This window comes from Pongo abelii, chromosome 3 (genome assembly GCF_028885655.2).
Source record: "Pongo abelii isolate AG06213 chromosome 3, NHGRI_mPonAbe1-v2.0_pri, whole genome shotgun sequence".
Taxonomy (NCBI): domain Eukaryota; kingdom Metazoa; phylum Chordata; class Mammalia; order Primates; family Hominidae; genus Pongo; species Pongo abelii.
Window position 1 is genome coordinate 60,648,442 of NC_071988.2, and position 26,264 is coordinate 60,674,705.

The 26,264-nt window shown below is 40.8% G+C and overlaps 2 protein-coding genes across 3 annotated transcripts in view; one reads left to right on the forward strand and one right to left on the reverse strand.

Annotated features, from left to right (window-relative positions):
* Nucleotides 1-26,264, reverse strand: part of SPMAP2L (sperm microtubule associated protein 2 like) — an 80,195-nt gene that overhangs the window by 37,974 nt on the left and 15,957 nt on the right. For both annotated transcript variants that reach the window (XM_024246082.3, XM_054553994.2), the window contains 3 exons: nucleotides 25,100-25,133; nucleotides 21,307-21,369; nucleotides 9,559-9,687 (listed from right to left, as the gene is read on the reverse strand). In XM_024246082.3, the coding sequence (XP_024101850.1) occupies nucleotides 9,559-9,687; nucleotides 21,307-21,369; nucleotides 25,100-25,133 (226 nt within the window). The remainder of the gene's footprint in view (nucleotides 1-9,558; nucleotides 9,688-21,306; nucleotides 21,370-25,099; nucleotides 25,134-26,264) is intronic.
* On the forward strand, nucleotides 3,978-17,823 carry LOC129058985 (collagen alpha-2(I) chain-like). The gene is made up of 2 exons (XM_054553995.1): nucleotides 3,978-4,559; nucleotides 16,445-17,823. Exons 1-2 carry the CDS (start codon nucleotides 4,261-4,263, stop codon nucleotides 17,520-17,522), a joined length of 1,377 nt encoding a protein of 458 aa, XP_054409970.1. The 5' UTR covers nucleotides 3,978-4,260; the 3' UTR covers nucleotides 17,523-17,823.

A 26,264-nucleotide genomic window follows, 5' to 3' on the forward strand; every position in this document is an offset into this window, starting at 1 on the left:
ACTACATCCCAAAACAAAGCTCAAGAATATTTATAGGAATACAAAAACATCCAGGAGCCAGTATGGTAAAATTCACAATATTTGGTACCCAATCAAAAACTACCAGGTATGCAAAGAAGCAGTAAATTATGACCCATAATGAGAAAAATCAATCATTAGAAACAGCCGCAGAAATGATATATTATAAAATTAGTAGGCAAGAACATTAAAACAGCTATTGTGACTGTATTGCGTATTTTCAAGAAGGCAAAGAAAAGATTGAGCATGCTAAGTAGACACAAAACATAAAAATACCCAAATGAACCTCTAGAGATTAAAAGCTACAATGGATGAGATGAAAAATACTCTGGGTGAGACAAATATTACACTGTAGAAGAAAAGATTAATGAAGACATAGAGAGAAATAAAACACAGAGGTGAGGAAACAGAGTCAATGTGCTGTGGGAAAACTTCAAGCAGTCTAATACATCTAACTAGAACCCGCAAAGAAGGAGAAGCAGAAAAAATATCTGAAATAATAATAACTGAAAGTTTTCCAAATTAGATGAAAATCGTAAATTTAAAGATCCAATTTTAATGAACCCCGAACAGAAGAAACATTAAGAAAAAAACATTAAGATATATGACAATCAAATTTTTAAAAACCAGAGACAAAGAGAAAAATCATTAAAGCAAAATAACAGTCAAAGTCTCATCAGAAATAATGGAGATAGTGAGGCAATATTTGTCCATCTGGAGTTCTATGCCCACCAAAAATAGAGTTCAAAATGAAAGTGAAATAAAGAATTTTAAGATATGCAGAAGCTGAAAGAATTAATCAGCAGCAGACCTGGACTAAAAGAAGTATAAGCTGGGCATGGTGGCTCACATCTGTAATCCCAGCACTTTGGGAGGCAGAGGTGGTGGATCACTTGAGGTCAGAAGTTCGAGACCAGCCTGGCCAACATGCTGAAACCCTGTCTCTACTGAAAAAAAAAAAAAAAAAACCATCAAAATTAGCCAGGCGTGGTGGCGCGCACCTGTAATCTCAGCTACTTGGGAGGCTGAGGCAGGAGAATCACTTGAAACCATGAGGCAGAAGTTGCAGTGAGCCAACATCGTACCACTGTACTCCAGCCTGGTGACATAGCAACACTCCATCTTAATTTAAAAAAATTATTATTAAAGAAAGTCCTCCAGGAAGAAGAAAAATACAAAATGAAATGTATAGATTTAATAGATCTACACAAAGGAATGCAGAGTATGGGAAATGGTAAGAATGCGGGTAAATATAAAACACTTTTTCTTATTTTAAAAATCTCCTTAAAAGATTTGACTATTTAAAGCAAAAATAATAATAATATATTGTAAGATTTATAGAAGTAAAATGTATGATTACAGTGGCACAAAGGCCAGAAGTACGGAAATGGTAATATACCATTATAACAATCTTACACTAGGCCGGGCACAGTAGTTCATGCCGGTAATCCTAGCACTTTGGGAGGCCAAGGTGGGCAGATCACAAGGTCGGGAGTCCGAGACCAGCCTGACCAACATGCTGAAACCCCATCTCTACTAAAAATACAAAAATTAGCTGGATGTGGTTGCGCATGCCTGTAATCCCAGCTACTTGGAAGGCTGGGGCAGAAGAATCGCTTGAACCCGGGAGGGAGAGGTTGCAGTGAGCCGAGATTGAGCCATTGCACTCCAGCCTGGATGACAGAGCAAAACTCCGCCAAAAAAAAAAGAAAAAGAATCTTACACGATACATTAAGTAGTATAAATTAAAGATAGAAAGATAGACTGTGATAAGTTGAAGATGCACATTATAAGTTCTAAAGTTCTAAAACTAAAAAACAAAGTTATAGTGAATAAGCCAATAAAGAAGATAAATTGAAATAATAAAAAATTATTAATTTAAAAGAAGGCAACAGGTCGGGCACAGTAGCTCATGCCTGTAATCCCAGCACTTTAGGAGGCCAAGGCAGGTGGATCACGAGGTCAGGAGTTCAAGATCAGACTGGCGAACATGGTGAGACCCCGTTTCTACTAAAAATACAAAAATTAGCCAGGCGTGGTGGTGGGCACTGTAATCCCAGCTACTTGGGAGGCTGAGGCGAGAGAATTGCTTGAACCCGGAAGGCAGAGGTCGCAGTGAGCTGAGATTGTGCCACTGCACTCCAGCCTGGGCAACAAGAGCAAAACTCCATCTCAAATAAATAAATAAGCAAATAAATAAATAAGAAGGCAACAAAGAGGGGAAAGGGGAACCGAAAAAAGATGGAATAAACAGAAAACAACAGCAAGTTGGTAGCTTTAAACCTGAACATATTAGTAATCACAGTAAATGTAAATGACCTAAATATCTCGATTTAAAAACAGAGATTATCAGATTGGATAAAAACCAACATTTGCCTATAACAAATGTACTTTTAATGTAAAGACACAAATAGGTTAAAAGTGAATGGATAAAAAATATATGTCATGCTAACAATAATGAAAAGAAAGCTGGAATAGATGTATTAACAACAGGCAAAGTAGATTTCAGAGTAAAACATATGTTACCAATGATAAAAAGGGTCAATTTGTAATAATAAAGGGGTTAACTGTATCCCTTATTCAAAATGCTTGGGACTAGAAGTGTTTCAGATTTTGAATTTTTTGGATTGAGGAATAAATATGTATATACATAATGAGATATCTTGGAAATAGTCCCAAGTCTAAACACAAAATTCATTTATGTTTCAAATCTACCAAATACATATAGCCTGAGGGTAATTTTATATAATAGTTCAAATAATTTTCTACCTGAAACAAGGTTTGTATATATTGAACCATTTTATTAACTTTCATGGATGTCCTTGCATGGGAGTGCAGAAAGGTGACTGGGAGCATCTACTTTCCCTTATGGATGATGAATAAACTGTGTGCTGTGTGCTTGGGTTTTGACCATGACCCATCACACAAGGTCAGGTATGTAACTTTCCAGTCAACACGGAAAATGTTTTGGATTTGGAGCATTTTGGATTTCAGATTTTTTTATTAGGGATGCTCAACTGTAATTGTAAAGTTTTATGCGTTTAGTAACAGAGCTTCAGAGTACATAAAGTAAAAACCAATAGAATTGCAAGGAGAAATAGACAAATCCACAATTATGGTCAGAAATTTCAATATGCCATCATAATAACTGATAGAACAAGTAAGTAAACAGAATATCAGTAAGGATGTATAGATAACTTGAACAAGACTACCAACCAACTTGGCCTAAGTGACATTTATAGAACACTTTACCCATTACAGCAAAATACACATCCTTTGCAAGTGCACACCAAACATTTATCAAAAAAGATCATAATCTGGGACATAAAAAAAGTTTCAATAATTTTGAAAGGACTAAAATAATGCAGAATATGTTCTTTAGCCATAGTGGTATTAAATTAGAAATCAATAGGAAGACATCTGGAAAATCCCCCATATATTTTGGAAACTAAATAATATACATCTAATATCCATGGCTCAAACATGGTATCAAAAGGGGTATTAGAAAGTATTTTCAACTAAATGCAAATTAAGGCACAATATATCAACATTCGTGGAATGCAGCTAAAACAATACTTAGAGGAAAATGCATCACACTAATGACTATATCAGAAAAAATAAGAAAGGTCTCAAGTCAACGATCTCAGTTTCCACCATAAAAAACTAGAAAAAGAAAAGCAAATAAAATACAAAGGAAGCAGAAGAAAGTAAATAATAAAGATCAGAGGAGAAATCAATGAAATAAAAAGCAGTAAAATAATGGAGAAAATCAATGGAACCAAAAACTCATAGATCTCTAGCCAGAATGACAGCAAAAAAAGACAGAAGGCACAACCTACCAATACCAGAAATAAGGGGTTGAGGGGATCATCACAGGAGGTTGGATAGATATCAAAAGAAAAGTAAGAAAATATATGAACAACTTTATGCCAATAAATTTCTTTCTTTTTTTTTTTTTTAATTAAGTATTTATTGATCATTCTTGGGTGTTTCTCGGAGAGGGGGATGTGGCAGGGTCATAGGATAATAGTGGAGAGAAGGTCAGCAGATAAACACATGAACAAAGGTCTCTGGTTTTCCTAGGCAAAGGTCCCTGCGGCCTTCCACGGTGTTTGTGTCCCTGGGTACTTGAGATTAGGGAGTGGTGATGACTCTTAAAGAGCATGCTGCCTTCAAGCATCTGTTTAACAAAGCACATCTTGCACCGCCCTTAATCCATTTAACCCTGAGTTGACACAGCACATGTTTCAGAGAGCAGGGGGCTGGGGGCAAGGCCATAGATCAACAGCATCCCAAGGCAGAAGAATTTCTCCTAGTACAGAACAAAATGGAGTCTCCTATGCCTACTTCTTTCTACACAGACACAGTAACAATCTGATCTCTCTTTCTTTTCCCCAAATTTCCCCCTTTTCTTTTCAACAAAACCGCCATCGTCATCACGGCCCATTCTCGATGGTCGCTTTCTCTTCCGAGCTGTTGGGTACACCTCCCAGACGGGGCGGCCGGGCAGAGGTGCTCCTCACCTCCCAGACGGGGCAGCCGTATGCCAATAAATTTCAAAACAGATGAAATTAATAAATGAGCTGGGCGCAGTGGCTCACGCTTGTAATCCCAGCACTTTGGGAGGCCAAAGTGGGTGGATCACTTGAGGTCAGGAGTTCAAGACCAGCCAGACCAACATGGTGAAACTCCCTCTCTACTAAAAATACAAAGAATTAGCTGGGCATGGTGGTGCGTGCCGTGCCTGTAGTCCCAGCTACTTGGGAGGCTGAGGTGGGAGGTTCGCTTGAGCCTGGGAGGTGGAGATTGCAGTGAGCAGCCATCATGCCACTGCGCTCCAGTCTGGGTGACAGAGCGAGACCATGTCTCAAAAAAAAAAAATTTCCACATTGTGGCTTCAATGAAATTAATAAACTATCTGAAAGGCACACACTGCCAATGCTGACTCAGAAAGAAATAGGTCATCTGAATAGCCCTGTATCTATAAAATAAAATTTATAGTTTAAAAACCTTCTCACCAAAAAGCTCCAGGCCCAGATGATTTCATTGGAGAATTCCACTAAATATTTAAATACCAATAAATACCAAGTCTGTATACTCTCCAATTGATTCTATGAGGACACCATTACCATAATACCAAAACCAGACAAAGACAGTACAAGAAAACTACAAATCAATATCCCTCATGGACATAGATGCAAGAATTCTAAAGTTATATTGCATCACATACATACTCAGTGTACATAATGTCTATGGATGCTTTGGTGCTATAATGGCAGAGTTGGGTAGTTGTAACAAAGACTGTGTGGCTAACTTTACTATCTGGCCCTTTCCAGAAAAAGTTCGTTAACTTTTTACTAAAGTTATATATTGAAAGGCATAGAGAAATGGCCACCTTAAACTAGTATTTTATCTGAAACCAAACTTCAGGTAAATAATAATATCTTCATCCTTTTCTTGTTACTTTAAGCTCCCTCACTGCCTGTACCCATCTCCTTCCCCTCCCCCAACAGTCTTTCCTCAGAGAGCTAACTTAGCTTAAATCATTCAACCAGCAAGCATCGAAAGCAAATTCATAATGAGCATCAAAAGCCTTAACAGCAGGCCAGGCACTGTGGCTCACACCTGTAATCCCAGCACTTTGGGAGGCCAAGGCAGGCAGATCCCATGAGGTCAGAAGTTTGAGACCAGCCTGGCCATCATGGTGAAACCCCATCTCTACTAAAAATACAAAAAAAAAAAAAAAAAAAAAAAAATTAGCCGGGCATGGTGACATGTGCCTGTAGTCCTAGCTTCTCGGGAGGCTGAGGCAGGAGAATCTCTTGAACCCAGGAGGCAGAGGTTGCAGTGAGCCAAGATCACGCCACTAAACTCCAGCCTGGGTGACAACACAGTGAGGCCCTGTCTCAAAAAAACCAAAACAACAACAACAACAAAAAAAGCCTTAACAACCTTCTTACCTTTAGACGCAGTAATTAACTCATGCAATCAAGTTCATGGATATAATTAAAAATTCATGAAAGTTTCATGCACAAGTAAGTTCATTCACAAGAACGTTACATATGCTACAAAATTGGAAATATACTATATCTCTAACAATAGAAGAATTACCTGCTTAATAAATTATCTACTCTTCCTAAAAAAAAAGTTTAAAAAGATTTTTAAGCACAAAAAGCACTATATAAATTATATATTTATTATCTCAAAATCTTTAAGTAGGCTATATATGTAAATACACACATAGTAAAAAAAAAGGACTAGAAGAAAATATGACAAAATTGTTTCTCTGAATTGTAAGCCTACAGTAGATTTTTGTTGCCTTTTAAAATATATTCTTATTATACAGTACAGAATTAAGTAAAATAAAGATATAAGGGAAAAGTCTAAAATAATATGAAGCAAATGTGATGCACATATACCGCAAATGGTATTCCAAATGGTTTTAGGTAGCACTTGAGTGAATTTAGAGGGAGTGAGTGGTATTGAGTTTTACTAGACACATGTCATTTAAATACAAATACTGAATAAATAATTTAATGGTACACAAATATGGCAGCTTGTGAAGATAATATATTGATGGCTCAAGTCTGGGGAACACATTTTAAAGGAGAGAAGATCAAGGATTTTACCAGAAAGAAACCACATATAAACACACACACACACTAAAGATTCCTTTTGCTTTTTTTTTTTTTTAAAAAAGGGCAAAAGATACATATGTGCATAATTTTACTTATTTTTTTCTGGAAGAAATCATAAGAAAATTTAGGATACTTTTAGGAAGAGAGAATAGGGAAAGGGAAAATTCAGCTTTTTTCTCCTCCTTGATCCCTCCAAAATAAATATAATCTCTTCTTTATTCAACTCCAAAGGCTTCTTAGTTATTACTTTAATCTACCTTGTATATCCCCCATAATAGATGATAAACTCCTTAAAAACAATAATTGTGTCTTACTTGCCTTTGCCCCCATGCTATAATTTGGATATGTTTGTTTGCCTCCACCAAAGCTCATGTTGAAATTTGTTTCCCAGGCCAGGCACGGTGGCTCATGCTTGTAATCCCAGCACTTTGGGAGGCCGAAGTGGGCAGATCACCTGGGTCAAGAGTTCAAGACCAGCCTGGCCAACATGATGAAACCCCGTCTCTACTAAAAATACAAAAATTAGCTGGGCATGGTGGTGGGCGCCTGTAATCCCAGCCACTCGGGAGGCTGAGGCAGGAGAATCGCTTGAACCCGGAGGCGGAGGTTGCAGTGAGCCAAGATCACGCCACTGCACTCCAGCCTGGGCAACAGAAGAAGACTCCATCTCAATAAAAAAAGAAAAAGAAATTTGATTCCCAGTATGGTGGTGTTGGGAGTTGAGGCCTAATGGGAGGTGTTGGGTCATGGGGACGGATCCTTCATGAATGGCTTGGTGCCATTCTTGGTAGTGAGTGAGTTCTCACTCTCTTGAGACTTGATTAGTTTTAACAGGAATGTGCCCATGAGAATGGGTTGTTATGAAACCAGGATGCCCATTGGTTTTCCCTCTTTGCACATGCCTGCTTTCCCATTGACTTTCTTCTTCATGTTATGAAGTAGCATGAAAAGCCCTCACCAGAAGCCAAGCAGATGCCAGCGCTATGCTTCTTATACTTCTCTGTTTATAGAACCATGAGCTAAATAAACCTCTTCTCTTTGTAAATTACCCAGCTTCAGGTATTCTGTTGTAGCAAAATATTTGCTGAATTAAATTTAATAGTAACATGCCACCAAACACAATGATAAAATGTCACCAAACATGCAAAGATCATTTCTATATTTTCTAGAAAGAAGATAAAATTAATCATGTACAACTGGCATTCTTGTGTTCAAAAAAATGAAGTGATCTTCATTAAGAAATTTGAAAATATTATTTAATTCATCTTCTTGAATAAACTTGTGCAAGTAAATAAATACACCAATGATTGTAGCCTGTAAATATCATTCTGAAGCAAATATCCACCTCAACATTAGATTAAAAAGCAGGTCTGGCCAGGCACAATGGCTCATGCGTGTAATCCCAGCACTTTGAGAGGCCCAGGTGGGTGGCTCACTTGAGGTCAGGAGTTTGAGACCAGCCTGGCCAACATGGCAAGACTCTGTCTCTACTAAAAATACAAAAAGTAGCCAGGCATGGTGGCTAACACCTGTAATCCCAGCTACTGGAGAGGCTGAGGCAAGAGAATTACTTGAACCCAGGAGGTGGAGGTTGCAGTAAGCCAAGATCAGGCCACTGCACTCCAGCCTGAGTAACAGAGCAAGACTCTGTCTCCAAAATATAAAAAGTAATTCAGTTTCAAACATGCTGGCCAAGTATAGTGGCTCACATCTGTAATCCCAGCACTTTGGAAGGCTAAGGCAGAAGGACTGCTTAAGCCCAGGAGTTCGAGACCAGCCTGGGCAACATAGCAAGACATCATCTCAATTTTTTAAAAAATGATACAAACTTGTTGAGTTGGAGATTCCTGTAGCACCTTCCCACAGAGGAAGTCAATACTTCTGAGATAAGGAGAGAGGTTTAGGCTGGGAACAGGAATTGGAGGTCACCACCACAAGAATGGAGGCAAAATTCCTATGAGAGGACAACTCCATCTTTGGGAAGAGTTTAGAGCAGGAAAAGAAAGAAGCCAGGGACAGGACATTGGGCAACAATGGCAAAGAAAGAGAAACCCACAAAGGATATTGAGAGGGCAAGGTGAAGAAGATGGGAGGGAAGCCAGGACGGACAGTATCACTGAAGCCAAGGTGAGGAGAACTTAGAGTAAAGAGTGGCCAGTCCTCGGCAGAAGTCGCAACAGGTGATTTCAGATATCTCTTGAACTTCTACAGTGTCTTTAATTCTAAAATTGGAGACCCTAACTTGAAAAAATAATGGCTTCTGTAGAATTCTTCAATGATATCTTGAAGAGATGTCTTCCTAATTCTGGAAGTATCCTTGTATAACACCTTCACTTCATTTTTTTTTAATCCTCATAAACCAAAGCATTATAAGATATTACAAGTCTGCAATAGTTAAATATCAGATTTTGCTCTGGAAAAGCTTACCTGTAGCATCAGATTGGAAACAGATATAGAATCCCTAATTCTCAATAAATTTTGACTGCACGTTGAACAATTTGTGGCTTTTAGATAAAAGTTCTATGTCCATTTTTCCTAAGAACTCCTGATAAAGGCCGGGCATGGTGGCTCACGCCTGTAATCCCAGCACTTTGGGAGGCCAAGGCAGGCAGATCACAATGTCAGGAGTTCAAGACCAGTCTGGCCAACATAGTGAAACCCTGTCTCTACTAAAAATACAAAAAATTAGCTGGGTGTGGTGGTGTGTGACTGTAATCCCAGCTACTTGGGAGGCTGAGGAAGGAGAATCGCGTGAACCTGGGAGGCGGAGGTTGCAGTGAGCCAAGATCACGCCATTGCACTCCAGCCTGGGTGACAGTGCGAGACTCTGTCTCAAAAAGCAAAAAACAACAACAACAAAAAACCTCCTGATAAAGTAACATGATAACACACAGACACTAACCTGTTAGGTACATAGTGGCAGGAAACTTCCTTGGGCTGGGCAAGGTTCTCAAGTCTTTTGGTCAGCTGAGCCTTCAAAGCACCCTGGGAAACAGGGCGAATAGGATCTTGATTTCCCCAAAACAGTTTTCTGTTAAGAAGCATACAGATAAAATGGTGAAAAAAAAAATTGATTGCTAACGAAAGTATAAAAAATGACTCTTTTTTTTTTTTTTTTTTTTTTTTGAGACAGTCTCGCTCTGTTGCCCAGGCTGGAGTGGAGTGCAGTGGCTCGATCTCGGCTCACTGCAACCTCTGCCTCCTGGATTCAAGTGATTCTCCTGCCTCAGCCTCCCGAGTAGCTGGGATTACAGGCACGCACCACCACACCTGGCTAATTTTTTAGTAGAGACAGGGTTTTACCATGTTAGCCAGGCTGGTCTCAAACTCCTGACCTCAAGTGATCCACCTGCCTCAGCCTCCCAAAGTGCTGGGATTACAGGCGTGAGCCACTGCGCCTGGCCAGAAATGGCTCTTGATGGCTTTTATACTGACTTTACTTCATTTTAAGAACTATATCACAGAATCTTATGATTTCCAAGCATCTGAAATGAATATAATATTTATGGAAGTTAAACTATTACTGTTTAATCTGCTGTCTTAAAATGTGGTGACCAAAAATGAACCTACCAGAGATAGTTCTGTTTCTGCCATCAAGTAAACCCTGTGGTTTATACTCAGTTTGGCATAAAATGAGCATTCTAACGATCTACACTAGCCTCCTGTTTTGAGTGAAGCCCTGTACTGGGTGGTTAGAAAATAAAATAGTAACAGAATAGTATTAATAGCTATAATTTGTGGAATACTTACCCCTTGCCAGGCATTGTGCTAAGTACTTTACAGATATCAGTTCATTTAGTCTCAACAGCCCTGTGACATAGGGAGGATTACTGAACATGGGATGAACAGAAAAGGAGAAATCAGTAAGGAATTAACCTGAAAAGTCTTCATGGAAGAAAGTAAAAAGCACAGACTGCCAGAAATGAGGCACATTCCACGTTGGGATAACAATGGGAAATGGAAATGACCAAGGCTTGAACCAGGAATATTTCGGGGGAAGCAGAATGTCACATTGGGAGGTAATTAAGCAACACTGCTGAAATGGGTAAGGAGGGCAGGAGAAGGCCTTGAGATGGAGGAGTAAGAAAAAGATACAGGCCAGGCATGGTAGCTCATGCCTGTAATCCCAGCACTTTGAGAGGCTGAGGCAGGAGGATCACTTGAGACCAGGAGTTAGAGACCAGCCTGGGCTACATGGTGAAACCCAGTCTCTACAAAAAAATACCAAAAACTTAGCCAGCAATGGTGGCAGCATCTGTAGTCCCAACTACTTTGGAGGCTGAGGTGGGAAGATTGCTTGAGCCTGAGAGGTTGAGGCTGCAAGGCTGCAATAAGCCAAGATCAATCACACCACTGCATTCCAGCCAGTGTGACAGAGCAAGACCCTGTCTCAAAAATAAATAAATAAATAAATAAATAAATAAATAAATAAAAACCTCAGTAAACTTTTTATGACTTCACACATAATTAAATTTGCCCAACTGAGTTAATCCTTTAAAAAGACCCCAGGTTTTCTTTTTTCAGCTTTGCTTATATTTTTAGATATAATCTTTCTTTCTTTGCTCTGTAAACATCAGCCAGAATTATTATTAGAAATATGAATTAATATCCCTGTTCCCTACCTTCTGCTGATTGCATTTTCTTTTCTTTTCTTTTTTTTTTTTTTTTTTTTGAGATGGAGTCTCCCTCTGTCACTCAGGCTGGAGTGCAGTGGCGTGATCTCGGCTCACTGCAAGCTCCACCTCCCAGGTTCACGCCATTCTCCTGCCTCAGCCTCCCGAGTAGCTGGCACTACAGGTGCCCGCCACCACGCCCAGCTAATTTTTTTTTTTGTATTTTTAGTAGACACAGGGTTTCACCGTGTTAGCCAGGATGGTCTCAATCTCCTGACCTCATGATCCTCCCGCCTCGGCCTCCCAATCCATTTTCTAAATATGGCTCAAATCTGTCCATCTCTCCTCATTCCCACTGCTCCTTCTCTTGTCCATACTCCCATTATGTCCACTCCTTTCTCTACGCCACTGCCTAAGTGATCTTTCTAAATGCAAACTTGATCAAGTCAAGAGTGTCCACCTCTTCAGCCTATCTATTCTTTCAGATCATGTGTTAGTCTTTTGGAGATTTTTCCTTGCATAGTTTAGTGTTGTACAGAAGAGGTGCTCAATATTGTTTGTTGGCCTTTTGCCTCATTGCCCTCCTGAAATCAAAATAGGTCACCATCAGCTCTACTGGAGCCACCTGCAAAAATTTGGGCAGGGATCTCGCTGTCATCGAGTCTGTTCAAGCCAGCACGGCCTGATATGGAAATATGGCCTCCATACATACTGTCAGTGTTTCCGTCAGTATGCAAAGATATTGGTTTTTTTAAATTGACTAAGTGATCTTCCTTGAATGGATTATGTGAGGCATCTACCCAGTGAAAGAAACCATGCTAGATAAATTAGATAAATTAAAAAAAAAAATTTTTTTTTAAACCACAAGAAAGGCCGGGTGCGGTGGCTCATTCCTATAATCCCAGCACTTTGGGAGGCTAAGGCAGGTGGATTACTTGAGATTAGGAGTTCAAGACCAACCTGGCCAACATGGTGAAACCCTGTCTCTACTAAAAATACAAAAATTAGCCAGGCATGGTGGCATGCACCTGTAATCCCAGCTACTCGGGAGGCTGAGGCAGAAGAATTGCTTAAATCCAGGAGGTAGAGGTTACAGCGAGCCAAGATAGCACCACTGCACTCCAGCCTGGGTGGCAGAGTGAGACTCTGTTTAAAAAAAAAAAAAAAAAAAACTACAAGAAAAACCACACAGTGGTTTGATGAATTAATGAACGGTGAAAACTGGGGACTCACCTGATGGTGACATGCAGCACATATTAGAGAGGAGAGAATAACCACAAGGAGAATAAAAAGCAAATGCCGATGTTTAGGCCTCAAGTGAAGAGGGCCAGAGGAAGGAGATCCACATGGGGAAGACAGTAACTAGGCTCCCAAAGAAAGAAGTAGTGGGCAGGCTGGGTGCAGTGACTCACACCTGTAATCCCAGCACTTTGGGAAGCCGAGGCGGGCAGATCACCTGAGGTCAGGAGTTCGAGACTAGCTTGGCCAACATGGTGAAACCTCATCTCTACTAAAAATACAAAAATTAGCCAGGCGTGGTGGCACATGCCTATAATCCCAGCTACTTGGGACGCTGAAGCAGGAGAATCCCTTGAACCCAGGAGGTGGAGGCTGCAGTGAGCCAAGATCACACCACTCCACTCCAGCCTGGGTGACAGAGCGAGACGAGACCCCATCTCAAAAAAAAAAGAAAGAAGTAGTGGGTAGAGGTGAGAGAACCATGTAATAGAAGTCAAAGAGGGGAAGAGTTTGAGAGAAGGATGCATGAAATATATCAAACCAAATATATTTTGATAAACCATAAAATATATCAAAAAGCATCAAATATAACTTAGACATCATAAAAGGATGAGCACTGAAAAAAATCAAAAGACAATAGGATTTGGCCAGGCCATTATCAGTGGTAATAACAGAGTGAAAAACATGTCTTTGGATAGGGGTAAATATAACAGCTCAGATGGAGAGAGGCTAGCAGGGTCAGGGATTAGGAAGCTGAGGTAATGTGTATATATATACTGGGTTTGCATCCAGTTTCAAATTCAAAGCAAAAGTTACCTTAGACACAACAATGAAATCAAGTGCATAAAATATGGTCCAAATGATGCCCTCCAAGAACTGAACCCTCATGAGATTATTAGCTGCTTAAAAATTTTGGCCACAAGTAAATATATAAACTTACTATGTACCCACAATTTTTTTTAATAAAATAAAACAAATTTTGGCCACAAGAACTAGAAAACACTGAGTATGAACAAAAGGCACTGAGGATAATGTACAAAGCAGGATATTTGGCTTAAAGTAAGTTAGAAGGAAAAGACCAGTGGGGTGAGAAAGAACAGAGACTCTACAGTCAAGAAAAATTTGGTGGCTGGGCGTGGTGGCTCACACCTGTAATCCCAACACTTTGGGAGGCCGAGGCGGGTGGATCATCTGAGGTCAAGAGTTCGAGACCAGCCTGGCCAACATGGTGAAACCCTATCTCTACAAAAGTACAAAAATTAGCCGGGCATGATGGTGGATGCCTGTAATCCTAGCTACTCAGGAGGCTGAGGCAGAAGAATCACTTGGAACTGGGAGGCGGAGATTGCAGTCAGCCAAGAACATACTACTGCACTCCAGCCTGGGCCACAAGAGGAAACTCCACCTCAAAAAGAAAAAAAAAAGAAAACTTTGGAGGTAAACTTCATCAGGAAGTGGGGAGGCTAACCAACAGGCTAAAGTAGCATATTACTTACAGATAATGTACCACTTTACTGCCAGCATTTTAAAAATTACCTGTTTAGCAGTTACATGGCTAGTAATATCAAGAAAATAAAAATGTAATCTTCTATGGTCCATATCCAGGACTTGACCCGAGAGGATAGGATCTTTATCCATACCACACCTGTCTGATGGAGCCATGAAACAGAACCAAGTCTGACACCATCACAATTACCCACAGAATTCTAGACTAATGGAACTAGAAGGATTCTTGGGGGTTCAGTGTTCAATCACCCCATTCTGCACAGCTAAAACTCTAGTCTGTTTCAGATTTCCAGATTTAGAAAACACAAAACAGCTCTCATTTCCATTTCCAGAGTTTTATTGTTCTGAAATTTTTATAATCTCTCCCATCATAACAAATATCTATTTAGCTTTCATCTCTTTAAAATGCTTTATGTACTTTTTGAATTTAGAAATCAGCCTTCAAACTTTCTTTGCCAGTCTAGTCTGTCCAACCACAAATTCCTTGAATATTTCCTCATAGGATCCATCTTTCTTTTAATAATTTTCTTTGCTGGCCTTTGAGACTCTCTCTTTCCTGGTTCTCTTCTAGCAGCTCTGTTTGTTTTTTGTTTGTTTCTTTTTTTTTTTTTTGAGACAGAGTCTCCCTCTGTCACCTCTGTTACCTGGGCGGGCATGCAGTGGCACGATCTCAGCTCACTGCAACCTCAGCCTCCCAGGCTTAAGCAATTCTCCTGCCTCAGCCTCTCAAATAGCTGGGACTACAGGCACGTGCCACCATGCCCGGCTAATTTTTGTATTTTTATTAGAGACGGGGTTTCACCATGTTGGCCAGGCTGGTCTCAAACTCCTGACGTCAAGTGATCCGCCTTGGCCTCTCAAAGTGCTGGAATTACAGGCGTGAGCCACCACACCCGGCCTCTCTCTGTTTAGCGTTTCTTTCACAACTCAAACAATGGCACGTGCTCCAGGCTTCCAATCTCTTTAATATTATTATTATTTTTATTATTTAGAGATGGAGTCTCTCAGTTGCCCAGGCTGGATTGCAGTGGCACAATCTCGGCTCACTGCAACTGCCACCTCCCAGGTTCAAGCAATTCTCCTGCCACAACCTATCTCAAGTAGCTGGAATTACAGGTGTGTGCCACCACGCCTGGCTAATTTTTGTACTTTTAGTAGAGATGGGGTTTCGCCATGTTGGCCAGGCTGTCTCAAACTCTTGACCTCAAGTCCACCCATTCCAGCCTCCCAAAGTGTTGGGATTACAGGCATGAGCCACTGCGCCCATCCTTAATGTTATTTTATTATTACTAAATACTGGCAAATCCCAAATGAGTCTCTCCAGTTATTCTCAAGTAGTCTCCTGAGTGCTAAATCCATATTTCCAGATACTTACTGAATGTCTCAAAATCATCTGCATGACCTAATGTATCTCCCTCCCAAACCTATCCCCCTCTTGTATTTTCTTTCACAGTCATAATAGCGTTTTCTACCTTATTTCTAAAGACAGAAAACTAGAAATCATATTTTACTCCTTCCTCAGACTTCTATAATTCATTTGTCACTAGGTCCTGTCCATCTGTGTTTTGACTCTAACCTTTGTCTCAACCCTTAAGGCCAATGTTTTAGGATAGGCTATCATTATTTCTCTCCTGCATTATTTAATAGCCCCAAATTATCTTCTTGCCTCTGGTTTTCCATGCCATCAAAGGAATTGTGCCTTTCTAAAATAGACAGGGTGATATAATGGAAAGAAACGGGCTTTGTGGGCAATGGATGTAGATTCAAATCCAAGTTGAATTGGGTAAATTACTTAACTTTTCTAAACTTTACTCCCTAATCAAATAATGTCTCCAATTTTTCTATTGGTTTCAAATAGGGTGGGTTGAGTGTTCCAAGATTTTGACGGTTCTTTTTTTTTTTTTTCCTTTTTTTTTTTTAATTAAGTATTTATTGATCATTCTTGGGTGTTTCTCGGAGAGAGGGATATGGCAGGGTCATAGGATAATAGTGGAGAGAAGGTCAGGAGATAAACACATGAACAAAGGTCTCTGGTTTTCCTAGGCAAAGGTCCCTGCGGCCTTCCACGGTGTTTGTGTCCCTGGGTACTTGAGATTAGGGAGTGGTGATGACTCTTAAAGAGCATGCTGCCTTCAAGCATCTGTTTAACAAAGCACATCTTGCACCGCCCTTAATCCATTTAACCCTGAGTTGACACAGCACATGTTTCAGAGAGCAGGGGGCTAGGGGAAAGGCCATAGATCAACAGCATCCCAAGGCAGAAGAATTTCTCCTAGTCAGAACAAAATGGAGTCTCCTATGCCTACTTCTTTCTGCACAGACACAGTAACAATCTGATCTCTCTTTCTTTTCCCCACACTTCCCCCTTTTCTTTTCAACAAAACCGCCATCGTCATCATGGCCCATTCTCAATGGTCGCTTTCTCTTCAGAGCTGTTGGGTACACCTCCCAGACGGGGCGGCCAGGCAGAGGTGGTCCTCACATCCCAGCGATGGGCGGCCAGGCAGAGGCACTCCTCACCTCCCAGACGGGGCGGCCGGGCAGAGGTGGTCCTCACATCCCAGCGATGGTCGGCCAGGCAGAGGCACTCCTCACCTCCCAGACGGGGCGGCCGGGCAGAGGCGCTCCTCACTTCCCAGATGGGGCGGCCGGGCAGAGGCGCTCCTCACTTCCTCCCAGACGGGGTGGTGGCCGGGCAGAGGCGCTCCTCATCTCCCAGACGGGGCGGCCGGGCAGAGGCGCTCCTCACTTCCCAGACGGGGCGGCCGGGCAGAGGCTCTCCTCACCTCCCAGACGGGGCAGCTGGGCAGAGGCACTCCTCACTTCCCAGACGGGGCGGCCGGGCAGAGGTGCTCCTCACTTCCCAGACGGGGCGGCCGGGCAGAGACGCTCCTCACTTCCCAGATGGGGCGGCCGGGCAGAGGCGCTCCTCACTTCCTCCCAGACGGGGTGGTGGCCGGGCAGAGGCGCTCCTCATCTCCCAGACGGGGCGGCCGGGCAGAGGCGCTCCTCACTTCCCAGACGGGGCGGCCGGGCAGAGGCGCTCCTCACTTCCCAAACGTTGGGCGGCCGGGCAGAGGCTCTCCTCACCTCCCAGACGGGGCAGCTGGGCAGAGGCGCTCCTCACTTCCCAGAAGGGGCGGCCGGGCAGAGGCGCTCCTCACTTCCTCCCAGACGGGGTGGCGGTGGGGCAGAGGCGCTCCTCACCTCCCAGACGGGGCGGCCGGGCAGAGGCGCTCCTCACCTCCCAGACAGGGCGGCCGGGCAGAGGTGCTCCTCACCTCCTAGACGGGGCGGCCGGGCAGAGGCGCTCCTCACATCCCAGACGATGGGCAGCTGGGCAGGGACGCTCCTCACTTCCTATACGGGATGGCAGCCGGGCAGAGGCTCTCCTCACTTCCCAGGTGGGGCGGCCGGGCAGAGGGGCTCCTCACATCCAGACAATGGGCGGCCAGGCAGAGACGCTCCTCACTTCCTAGACGGGGTAGCGGCCGGGCAGAGGCTGTAATCTTAGCACTTTGGGAGGCCAAGGCAGGCGGCTGGGAGGTGGAGGTTGTAGGGGGCCGAGATCATGCCACTGCACTCCAGCCTGGGCAACATTGAGCACTGAGCGAGCGAGACTCCGTCTGCAATCCCAGCACCTCGGGAAGCCGAGGCGGGCAGATCACTGGAGGCCAGGAGCTGGAGACCAGCCCGGTCAACACGGCAAAACCCCGTCTCCACCAAAAATACAAAAACCAGTCAGGCGTGGCAGCGCGCGCCTGCAATCCCAGGCACTCAGCAGGCTGAGGCAGGAGAATCACAGGAGCCCGAGGCAGGGAGGTTGCAGCAAGCTGAGATCAGGGCAGTACAGTCCAGCTTCGGCAACAGAGGGAGACCGAAGAAAGAAGGAGAGGGAGACCGAAGAGAGGGAGGGGGAGGGGGAGGGGGAGAGGGCAAGATTTTGACAGTTCTAATAATATTCATTAACATCTCTCTTATCAGTGTATACCTCTACTCAATATATATGTGTGTGTTCCTATCCATGAATAAGAGAGAATTTAATGCATACTATATTTTTAGTTTTAAGTCTCTTAAAACTTAGTCTTTAGAGCATAGCAAAGTTGCAAGATACAGCATTAATATACAAAAGTCTACTGATGTTTTATATGCCAACAAAGAACAATTGGAATTTGAAATAAAAAACACAATGCTGTTTACAGTAGCATTGCAAAAAATTAAATACATAAGCATAATTCCAAAAAAATACATATAAGATCTCTATGAGGAAAACTACAAAACTCTAATGAAATAATCAAAAAAGAGCTATATAAATGGAGAGGTATTCAATATTCGTGGATAGGAAGACTCAATATTAAGATATCAATTATTCTCGGCTTGGTTTATATATTCAATGCAATCCCAGTAAAAATCCTAGCAAGCTACTTCATGGATATTAACAAACTGATTCTATAGTTTATATAGAAAGACAAAAGACCCAGAATAGTCAACATAATATTCAAGAACAAAGTCAGAGGACTAACACTATCTTACTTCAAGACTTACAAAGCTACAGTAATCAAGGCAGTGTGGTATTGGTGAAAGAAGAGACAGATGAGTGGGATAAAATACAGATCCTATAAATAGATCCACACAAATATAGCCAAAGGATTGCAGGCAATCCAATCAAGAAAGGATAGTCCTGGCCAGGCACGGTGGCTCATGCCTGTAATCCCAGCCCTTTGGGAGGCCGAGGTGGGCAGATCTCCTGAGGTCGGGAGTTCGAGACCAGCCTAACCAACATGGAGAAACCCCATCTCTACTAAAAATACAAAATTAGCAGGGCGTGGTGGTGCCTGCTTGTAATCCCAGCTACTCGGGAGGCTGAGGCAGGAGAATCACTTGAACCCAGGAGGTGGAGGTCACAGTGAGCTGAGATTGCACCATTGCACTCTAGCCTGAGCAACAAGAGTGAAATTCCATCTCAAAAAAAAAAAAAAAAGACAGTCTTTTCAACAAATGGTGCTGGAACAACTGGACATCTACATGCAAAAATAAATAATCTAGACACAGACCTTGCACCTTTCATAAACTAACTCAAAATGTGTCTAGATGTAAATATAAAATACAAAAATATAAAACTTTCAGGAGTTTTACAGAAAAACACACAGGAGAAAATCCAGGTGACTTTGGGTTTAGCAATGAGTTTTTAGAAACAACACCAAAAGAATGATTCACAAAAGAAAAAATCAGTAAATTGAACTTCATAAAAATTAAAATTTCTATTTTGTGAAACACACCGCTAAGAGAATGAAAAGCTAAACCATAGACTGAGAAACAATATTTGCAAAACAAATATCTGATAAAGGAGTGGCATCCAAAACACACAAAGAACACTTAAAACTCAACAATAACAAATAGCCCAACTAAAAAATGGGCAGAAACTGAACACCTTACCAAAGAAGATATACAAAAAGCAAATATGCTCAACATCAGTTCATTACAGAATTGCAAATTAAAACAATGAGATACCACTACACACCTATTAGAATGGCTAAAATCCAAACGCTGACAACACCAAATGCTGACAAAGATGGGGAGCAACAGGAACTCTCCTTCATTGCTTGTTAAAATGCAAAATGGTACAGTCATCTTAGAAGAGCTTAGTAGTTTCTTACAAAGTTAAATACACTCTTACCATATTATCCAGCAATTTACCCAAATTAGCTAAAAACTTAAATATACCAAAAAAACCTGCACGTGAATGTTTATAGCAGCTTTATTCATAATTGACAAATATTGGAAGCAACAATGATGCCCTTAAATAGGTAATGGATAATCTTTGATACACCTATACAACTAAATAGTATCCACATCAATAGAATATAATCTTAAAAAGAAATGAGCTATCTAGACAAAAAAAAAAAACCATAAAGGAACCTTAGATGCATATTACTAAGTAAAAGAAGCCAATCTGAGAGATTACATACTGTACAGTTCCAACTATACGACTTTCTAGAAAAGACAAAACTACAGAGACAGCAAATAGATCAGTAGTGGCCAAGGGTTTGGAGAGGGAGGAAAGAGGAAAAGAAATAAATAGTTGGAACACAGGTAATTTTTAGGGCCGTGAAACTGTCCTGTATGATACTATAATGGTGGATACATCATGCATTTGTCAAACCCATAAAGCCGCACAACACAAAAAGTGAACCTTAATGTAAACCATAGGATTTAATCAGTAAAAACATATCAATATTGGCTCATCAATTTTAACAATTGTACCACAATAATGCAAGATGTTAGCAGTAGGAAAAACTAGGGGGAGGGGTGGTAAATATGGAAACTCTGTACTTTCTGCTTAATTTTTCCATAAACCCAAAACTGCTCTAAAAATTAAAGTATATTAATTTTGTTTAAAAAAAAAAAAAAAGCAATAGGACAGGGATGGTGGCTCACGTCTGTAATCCCAACACTTTGGGAGGCCAAGATGGGAGGATCACTTGAGCACAGGAGTTTGAGGCCAGCCTGGGAAACATAGGGAGACCCCCGTCTCCACAAAAAAATTTAAAAATTAGCTGGGCACAGTGGCACACACATGTGGTCCCAGATACTCAGGAGGCTGAGGTGGGGGAATCACTTGAGCCTGGGAGGTCAAGGCTGCAGTAAGCCATGATTGCACCACAGCACTCCAGCCTGAGCAACAGAGTGAAACCCTACCTCAAAAAAAAAAAAAAAAAAAAAAAAGCAATAGGAGATCCAAAAAATATTCAAGCTTGACTCAGGAGCCAAAGAAGAAAAAGGGGAGTCCCTTGGCCAGGCATGAAAGGACTCAGGGTCCAGCTTGCTGGAGACCCAGAGGACAGATGTGTTCTAATAAGAGGCTTAGAGGTATCAGGATTAGTGATAGCAGCCTTAGAGATACAGGCAGCAAGGCTGGACTTGGAGAATGCACAAAAAGTTTCCAAGAAGTGTGGAGTCACACTCTTGAGCAGTGGTTCTCAAGTCCGTCTGCCTATGGAATCATCTGGGGAGCTTTTAACTCCCAAAGTCTAAGGCACACCCCATATCAACTAAATCAGGATTTTTGGGGAAAGCACTCAGTCACTATTAAAGTTCCCCAGGTGATTCCAATATACAGCCAAATTTAAGAACCACTGACCAAGGGTTAGCCTTTTTCATGCTGACTACAATGAGGTGACAATATTGGTTCAGAGGATCTAGTTAAGTAGAGGTGGACGGATAAATAATACTTACCTGTTTTATGTAATGAACACAATAATCACAAACAAGACCATACAATATTGCCTTACCTGTCTGGAGTTCCCCATTGCTTTTTAGGCTTTGAAAGATTTGGGGTTCTCTTCCTAGAAAAACTAACAAATAGCAGCTGATTAAATCAAAGAGAATGCTTAAAAAATGTGGTTACATTAGATGACTCCTACTCAAACAAATCCCATATGAGGGGGAAAAAAAAGAAGAACTAAAACCAATGCTATATTTAATGTGATTTGAAGAGTGCTGAAAGGCTCAAAGTATCCAAACATTCTTTGGACCCAACATTCTCACTTCTAAAATTACTAATATAGCACACAATAAAATTAAGACAATAAATTATGCAACCAAACAAAGAATATATTATCTCCAGAACACCCGAGGTAAAATGCACACTTGTTAACAGCAAAAACCTCAATCAGTCTATTAAGGTCATTTGTAGATGGCTTGGTGGCACTGGATTCTGAAGAGATTGTACAGACAAATTTCAGGCAGAATATCTGGCTTTGGAAAAACTATGAAATAGGCAAAATACACTTTTGGTACCACTCAATCCCCTCTGTGCCTCACTCTGCTCCCTTGAACCTTCCCTAATTTTTCTTAATCCACTTGTAGCAGAGAGATTTTGTGCCCTCCAAGTGTCCATGTGTTGCCCTACGTTTCCCAGCCTCCTTTGCAGTTGTTTGGAGTGACATAACTGTCACGTCCAATTTCAGCAAGAGGACTGGGTATCACATAAGAGCTAGTGTGTCTCTTCCACTTTTCTCTTTCCCTGTTGCAGGGACCTAGAAGCCACATATCCTAGACAGCAGAGCTACAAGGTAGAGGAGGGCCAATCAATTCACACTAGACTCTGGCAGGAGGGAGAAATAAACATTTATTGTGTTAAGTCATTGAGAGTTCTGTATCTTGTTTGTTAATGTAGCATTATCTATCCTATGCAGACTAATACACCACCTATGTTGTGGTGACTCATATTACAACTGTGTATGGCCTTGGTTGGAGTCTGAAGGGCCCAATACATAACAACTCTTTTGGTCTACCATCTTTAGAAACCAACTGAAAAATAGGCACAGGAGTAAGACAAATAGAATAAAAATACTATCTGTTATTGACAAAACCATATTGAAATGAGTAGTTTGAATCCCTGACACCCCTGAATTGAACTGACATCCCAAAGCTGCAGGCCTCCTCCTGTAGGGGCTAAACCTGCTGTATGATAGAAAGTAGATCACAAAGACCCTTGTACAGATTGATGCACCATTTTACAGGTCACTGTAGACAGGCAGGCCCCAAAGAAAAAGGGTCCCAGAAGGGACCAATTCTCTCTCCCAAACCTATCAAACAGATGTCACTCCTACCCCATGGAAAGTCTAATTAAAGAAAGAGGCAAGAGGCCAGGAGAATTACTCAAAGGAAATGCTTCAATGTATAATGAGGGAGGTGATAAGGAAAAGCATCCCTTTAACACTTGCCTGAGCTCTTTAATGGGCTCCAAACTCTTTTAGAATAAGCCCTAGCCCTGGTGTCAGGTAGGATTCAGTCACTGACACAGCACATACAAGGCATGATGTGAAGAAACGGCCTTCCTAATTAAGTGGTGATTGATGCACCGTGGGAGGAGGCAGCAGGGGAGAGGGGGCTCAACAGTCAGCAGCTCCCAAGGTTGCACATTTGTATAACCTCTCAGCCTTTTTTTTTTTTTTCTGTTAGAGATAGGGTCTCACTATGTTCCCCACGCTGGAGTGCAATGGCATGATCACAGCTCCCTGCAGCCTCAAACTACTACCCAAACTCAGCCTCCTGAGTAGCTGGGATTACGGACACCATACCGGGCTAATTAGGCACAGCACATTTGCATAAAAACAAACTTTTTAAAGGATACAGGGATAGATAATGGAGATGGCACGATTTCCTTACATGATGACCCCGAATTAACAGATCAAAGAGAAACAAGAAGCAGTAAGAAATAACAATAATGAAAAACTTTTTTGAAACCACACTCGTCACAGCCTTTTTAAGTGTAAAAATTTACGAGACACAAACTATCCAGTCACAGGAAAGCTTGCTCACTCAGCATACATTATTTATTTTAAGTACTGTGGTATTTTGAGTGGATACCTGGTAATATTCAGTAAATATTAATTCTACCCGCTGTACTCCTCAGCCACCTGACAACCTTGGGAAAGTGACATAATTTTGCTGAATTTCATTTTCTCTCAGTAAAATCTAGTTGATACATCTGTCCTATCTACTTTTCAGAATTCTTGTGAGAAAACCTATTTTTTAACTGAAAACCATTACACAAAAATAAGGTTAGTAGTATTTGCTGCCTGAATAAGGAAGGGGGGAAAAAACCAGAAGCATGGTAAATACAGCCAGGTGTGGTGGTTCATGCCTATAATGCCAGCACTTCAGAAGACTGAGTTAGAAGGATCACCTGAGGCCAGGAATTTGGGACCAGCCTGGGCAACATAGTGAGATCTATCTCTACAATAAAGTTTTAAAAATAAATGTTAAAACATAAAATACAAAATAAGTCTGAATAATAACCATACATGTAAATGAGCTAAACAATAACAATAAATATGGATGGTTTTGACCCACTTCTTTAAAAAGTAGACGAAAATAAAATCTGGTATTATTTACTTTTCACCTACATGAACCATTGATATGAACCCTTGGTATTTCTCCCTAATGATTTTATAGGATGAGTATCTTTTATCCAAAATGCTTGGGACTAGAACTATTTGGAATTTTTGATATTTTCAGATTTTGAAATATCTGTACATACATAATGAGGTGTCTTGGGGATGAGACCCAAGTCTAAACACAACATTCATTTATGTTTTATATACATCTTACACACATAGCCTGAAGGTAATTTTATATAATATTTTAAATAATTTTGTGTGTGAAACAAAGTTTGTGGTAAGTACTTATGTGTGAAATTTTCCACTTGTGGTGTTATGCGCATGCTCAAAAAGTTTCAGATTTTGGAGCATTTGGGATTTTAGATTTTCAGATTAGGGATGCTCAACCTGTATTCTGTCTCCTCTTCTAACTGTATCTTAGCCAAACAAAGGGTAAACATCGGTTTTCAGGAGGCATTTATTGTTGTGCATTATATGCACATGTACACATATACTTTTTTCTTTTCTTTTTTTTCATAAAGGGCACTTTCTTGAAAAGTCATTAGCTACCTTACTTGAATTAGAGGCAAGGGAGATTGGGATACATTGAACTAGAGCTTCACAAAATCTGTGATTCGAGATTGTCAATGCAGAATCCCAAATCCCTTAAAGGTTCAGATCTACTAAGTAACAAGTCAAGTACCTAGCAAACAAGTGAAAAACTAAGTGAATAGAAGTGTTCTCCGGCTAGGCGCGATGGCTCACCCCTGTAATCCCAGCACTTTGGGAGGCCGAGGCGGGCAGATCACGAGGTCAGGAGATCGAGACCATCCTGGCCAACATGGTGAAACCCCATCTCTACTAAAAATACAAAAATTAGCTGGGTGTGGTGGCGCATGCCCATAATCCCAGCTACTCAGGAGGCTGAGGAAGGAGAATCACTTGAACCCAGGAGGCAGAGGTTGCAGTGAGCCGAGATCATGCCACTGCACTCCAGTCTGGGGAACAGAGCGAGACTCTGTCTCAAAATAAAAAAAAAGAAAAGAAAGAAAGAAAAGGACCTTATGACAAAGGGAAAGCCTAGGAATGTCCTTTTTGAAAACCCCAAGATAGACCCACGTCAAATGAATCTGCCCCATCCAGATTGGCTGGCCTATTAGTTTACGTCTGTGAAAACAGTACTATAACTATCTCTTACCATTTCCTTACAAAGTCACAGGAAACAGGATTTGCTAAAAGAAAACAAAAGTAAAAGCAAAAATTAGATTCAACAGGAATCAAAGATATGATTAAGATAGCATCACAAATTAAAAGAGAAAGGAGTTAGAAAAAAATATTTAGGGAAATGGCCAACTGAAATATATCATACTATGTACCAAAATAAACCACAGGTAAATCAAGGAGTTAAATATTTTAAAAACTGAATTAGAGGAAATAAGAGAATATCTACTTGATCCCTGGATTTTAATCTTCCAGAGTTAAAGCTGGCAAAAGATATAAAGGACAATATAAATAGATTAAAATACTTAAAATTTCTGTGTCAAAAATTAAAACTTAAAGATGACAGAAAAATTTGGAGGAATATTTGGCAATAAATATGATAAAGGGTTAATAGTCTTAACATTTGAAGAGTATAAATGTACAGATTATAAGAAAAACACTAAGGTAAGTGTCAAAATTAAATAGACAAAGGATGAGAACAGAATTCACATATGAAGATATATAAAGGGCTAATAACAAACATAAGTAAAGTTCATCAGCACTACAGGAAAGGTAAAAAAAAAAAACAGAAAGAATGCTCAAACTTGCTTATAATCAAAACAATGCAAAAAATGAGATTTTTCTTTAAACTGGCAAATTGGCAAAATTTTTTTGCAAAGTATAAAGATGTTGGAAGGGTAAGATGAAATGAGTCCTTCTGTGCATTGCTGGTAAAACTCTAAATTAGTATATTTTATGAAAAATAATTTGATAGTGTAAGTCAGTAATGTTTACATGCCTTAGTCCAATTCTATTTACAGAAATCGACCCTAAAGAAATAATTTAAGTGTGGGCAAAGATTTATGCAGAAAAATCTTCATCGTGGTATCTTTAACAGTGGGTAATTAGATAATCCTGAAATGTCCAAAACAGAAGAAATGGTTAAGCTAATGAAAAATCTCGTTTAGAAGCTGGATTTTTTTTTTTTTTTTAATGTGGAAAAATGTAGGTGATCCCATAGGCCTTATAATGATGGATTGCTCCAGAGACTTTTCTTGGGAGTTTTTAATCCTATCTAAGAGTTTTGAAATAACATTGTCTAGAACGTTTTTGGTAAAGAAAAGTGGGTGCGCTACAGCATCAGACAGACATGGCTCAAACCT

Bases quoted from the DNA above. Each gene is read 5' to 3' on its own strand.
- LOC129058985 (XM_054553995.1), top strand. From the start codon at position 4,261: ATGTTTCAGAGAGCAGGGGGCTGGGGGCAAGGCCATAGATCAACAGCA. The intron at 4,560-16,444 runs GTATGCCAATAA...CTTTCTCTTCAG, and splicing joins ACCTCCCAGACGGGGCAGCC to AGCTGTTGGGTACACCTCCC.